Source organism: Melanaphis sacchari, unplaced genomic scaffold (genome assembly GCF_002803265.2).
Source record: "Melanaphis sacchari strain LSU unplaced genomic scaffold, SCAv2.0 Contig7_pilon_pilon, whole genome shotgun sequence".
In the NCBI taxonomy this organism is placed as follows: domain Eukaryota; kingdom Metazoa; phylum Arthropoda; class Insecta; order Hemiptera; family Aphididae; genus Melanaphis; species Melanaphis sacchari.
In genome coordinates, this window is record NW_020271560.1 from 636,357 (window position 1) to 640,633 (window position 4,277).

General features: G+C 24.6%; 1 protein-coding gene across 1 annotated transcript; it reads right to left on the reverse strand.

Annotated features, from left to right (window-relative positions):
• Window positions 1–7: 7 nt before the first annotated feature.
• LOC112601687 (pyrroline-5-carboxylate reductase) lies at window positions 8–2,907 on the reverse strand. Its single transcript, XM_025349419.1, has 7 exons — window positions 2,627–2,907; window positions 1,873–1,968; window positions 1,637–1,788; window positions 1,247–1,322; window positions 522–673; window positions 208–419; window positions 8–137 (listed from the first exon to the last, which is right to left on the reverse strand). The coding sequence occupies exons 1-7, from the start codon at window positions 2,724–2,726 to the stop codon at window positions 71–73; spliced, it is 855 nt and encodes a 284-aa protein (XP_025205204.1). The 5' UTR covers window positions 2,727–2,907; the 3' UTR covers window positions 8–70.
• Between the last annotated feature and the right edge of the window lie 1,370 nt (window positions 2,908–4,277).

Consider the following 4,277-nt stretch of genomic DNA (forward strand, 5'->3'; position numbering starts at 1 on the left):
TATAAAATTAATGAAACAGATGATTATTAAACTACAAATTCTAAAAAATGATAAAATTCAACTTTAATTATTATTTTTTTTCTCCCATTTCCTTTGATCTATTAGTAGCTGCTTCAACTGCATCCATCATGGCATATCTATATGAATTATTTAGAATAGTAATTGTTTATTTTAAATTAATAATTAATTGAACAATATTATGTTTACCTAACTCCTCCTTTTTCTAAAGCATGTATAGCTGCAATTGTCGATCCTCCAGCTGATGTTACCATATCCTTTAGTTGGCCAGTATGTTTTCCAGTTTCTAAAACCATACGACTTCCTCCAGCCATAGCACTAGCTGCTAAACGTACAGCTAAGTCACGTGGAAGTCCTTGTTTTACACCACCATCTGCTAATGCTTCAATTATAAGAAATGCCTAAACAATTAAATTAAATCTATATTATGTATTTAATTAATCAATTTAATAATAACTAAATTATATACTATATAAACCTATTTTGTAATATGCAATTCTTACATAAGCAGGACCAGAACCCGAAATTGCTCCAGCTGCGTTCATTAATGATTCTGGTATAACTTCTACACTACCCACAGCACTCATTAACAGTTTAACTTTTTCCAAGTTCACTGAAATGTCCTCCAATTTAGCTTCATTTAGGTAAGAAATAGCTAAAAACATGCATCAATAATAAATAACATTTTAAATTGTTAATGTCAACCATATTTAATAGAAAGATTATTGATTAATGGCTAAATCTATGATATTTTAAATCAAATATAATTTTTAGTTAAAAATAATTAATTTTGAACATTAAATTATATTAATTTATGTTTCAAGCCTAGCTTAATTTTATTGTGATATTGATAAATAAATCTCCTTTTTAACTACAATGGTGTCGAATGAAATTTGAATTGGCAGTTCAAATAACTTGAATGGCCCGTCCATAAAATACATCATGCTATTCCTTTAAACATCTTTTTATATATATTTAGCTATATACTAATTTAAAAGGAAAAATGATCATGTAATAAAGGAAATAATTTAATTTTTGATTTAAATATTTAGTAGTACTCAGTTTTTTTAACCACTTGCAAATTTTACACAGAAGTTCAATTGAACTATCTGAAGTACATATCATAAACACATGTATTTATATTAGCTTGTAATAAGATAGCAAGAAGTTAGGCTAAATTAAATAAGTAGTACAGCTCTAATTTTGTAAAAATGTTATTTAAACAAACCTGAAAATCCTTCTCCTATTAGACTAGGTGTATTTGGCATAACTTTGAATATAACATTAGATTCAAACATGAATGCCTAAAATAATAAAAATAAAATTATACACTCATTTATAGGTAATCAAAATTAAATTATTACATCATGTTTGATGACATAGTGATTCTTTTATCATAAACTATTCATTATTTCAATAACAATTTTTATTATTTTTTGAACGACAATAAACATTTTTAATTTCATATTTTTGGAGTATGTTAATAAATCAAAATACTCTAAAATTTAACAATTACTAAAAAGAAAAAGCAACAATATTTTTAATTCTTTAAAATATAAATAATACTCAATAAAATATATTAGACTGAAGTACATAAATTTTAATTAAAATGTTTTACCTTTTGTAATGTGTTTAGTGATATTCCCGCCATAATTGATACCAAAATATTTAAAGAACTCTTAGCTGTTAAAAATAATTCTGATGTAACCTTAGGAAAATATTGGGGTTTTATAGCTAAAAATACTATTTTAGTATTAACAAACACATCATCTGAAAAAAAATAGATAACCAATGAGCCAAATTGTTTTAACGTACATCATCTAAACATCATAAATACAATTGCTATAAACCTACTATTATCAGTTGTTACGGCTGCACCAATATCTCTCCATACTTTTTTATTATTCTCCGAAGGCGATGATACAATTAAATTTTCTGCTTTACATATACCTTTCAAAAATTAATTAAAACAAGCCATTACATTAATTTTAGTATTATTATAAAATAGTATAATAAATAAATACAATATAGTCTCGATAGCCGGACACCTGATAATATTGTAAATGTGGTAATTCGGATGGTATAAGTCCATTTATTCGTAAATACATTTATAGTTTGTTCGGAATTTAAAGTAACATTCATATTTAAGTCCTATTATTATACACATTTTTTTTTTCTAATTCATTATGTTAAAATTACTTAGTATTTTTGTAGTTTAAAGTTCAATAAATATAAAGATGATGGAATTAAAAATCAAAATCTTAGATATTTAATTAGGTAATTTTTAAAATATTTGGTAATCTGAACAATGCTCAGTCTGAATTAGTCCGAACTATCAACACTCTAATTTATGTAATTTTCTTTGATATTTTGTAAGCTAATAGACTATTAATTATTTTCAGATTTTGTAGAAAATAAAATTAAACTATAAGTAGATTAAATTTATATAAAAAGAAAAAATAATAAAATGTTATGTACAAAAATTAAACATACAAAGTTACTTAGGTAATTAACAAAATGAAAAACCTATTGAAATATGATATTAAAATATGTGGTAAACAACTTTTTTATGAAACATAAACTAACTAAAATTATTTAATAAATTTACCCTTTTTGATAAAAGCAAGTCCAATAGCTTGAGCCATATTTCCTGAGCCTATGAAGCCAATTTCATATATTTTATGAGGGTCATAGTTGAACTTAGACATTATTTAATATTTAAGCAAAAATATTAAATGATTTTTAAAATTAAATTTTTGGTTTAATTATTATCAGCACAAAATAAATTTTAAATAATCTATAATTGAAAACCTAACATAAAATGAGGATGGATATTGATCATTAGATAGATGTATTAACTATTGTCTATTGCATATTTAATTAATTAACAACGTTTTATCACAATAACAGTATTAATTATATGGATATAATAATAATTTATGGTATAATAATTAATAACTATAATATTATTATATTCAATATCAATAATATTTAATAATTATATTAATTCTATTCTTCTATCATATGGTCATATGGATATGAATAATCACGCATTGATAAGCGATAACGCATTTGACCATGTCAACCCTAAAATTATATTAATATCTATACTTGGATAATAGTGATAATACACAGAGTAATTTAAAAATAGAATATTTTTATTTATACTTATTATTAGGGATATTGAATACATTATTAATTTCAATACACATTATAAGTGTAAAGTGTAAAACAAAGGTTGTGAAGTATCATAAAAAAATGAAATATTTTAGTTTAATCTCGTATATATATTGTTAACGGCGGCATGACAGTCAACATCTTACATCGTCATTTATTATGGTGAGACGCGCAAACACGACCAATTTTCGTTGATTTAGACTATTAAATTAGAGGGCACTTTTAAATTGTATGTAGCTTATAGATTTAAGATTAGAATACTGAATAGTGGAAATTCGATAACGGTAAATGTTGGAAATGTTTGATAACGGAAAATCCGGGCAGTCTTTTTGCCTGACAATAAACTAATGCTAAACGTTTGCAAATATTGTAAGCTTCACGTTTTATACATATTACATGGAGTATTGGAGTTTAATACTTCGCCACGATCAGTGGAATACTATTGTCTAATGTCTATCACGAAAAACCCATGAAATATTTTTGTCTCATAACATAGTTGGGTAACATCACAGATACGTATAATTATATATTTATACGTATAATATATGTCTGTAGATAATATACTTCTATCACAATTGAATTTTTTAAAGATTAATTACGTTATCACTTATCAGATTTTTTGATTATTATTATCAATGAACTCTGAATTATATTTTTTCTATGGGCTTATTGACTTTTCCAAGACCCATGACGTAAAAACAGACCAATCGGGCACCAGACATCACTCTCTAACAACTACACCAGACGTAACCAATTTCTCCTCCCACTATCCCGTTATAGTCTATCTCCCAATGTGCTATTATTTTTATTATTATTACTATATTTTAGAAAGTCAAAAAAAGTTTTTGTTGTTCTTCTCAGTTCTTGTTTATCACACTTATAAGTAGATGAGTTGTTGTAATTTGTGTAAATACTAAATACTAGTAAATACTAAATGTTGAGAAATTTACTCGCACCAAAATAAACAAGAAAACTAAGAATAAATATGTAATGTTATTTTAAATTTATATTATTTTTACTATGATAGGTATTTATTACTTTTTTTTTATCAACGTTTTATCAGAGTGTTTATTTGTTTCAAA

What these genes read in the sequence shown, in the direction of transcription:
- LOC112601687 (XM_025349419.1), bottom strand. Translation starts at nt 2,726, where the DNA reads ATGTCTAAGTTCAACTATGACCCTCATAAAATATATGAAATTGGCTTC. An exon ending in CACTAAACACATTACAAAAG is followed by an intron (nt 1,323 to 1,636) that starts GTAAAACATTTT and finishes TTATTATTTTAG; the next exon opens with GCATTCATGTTTGAATCTAA. An exon ending in TTAGAAAAAGGAGGAGTTAG is followed by an intron (nt 138 to 207) that starts GTAAACATAATA and finishes TAATTCATATAG; the next exon opens with ATATGCCATGATGGATGCAG.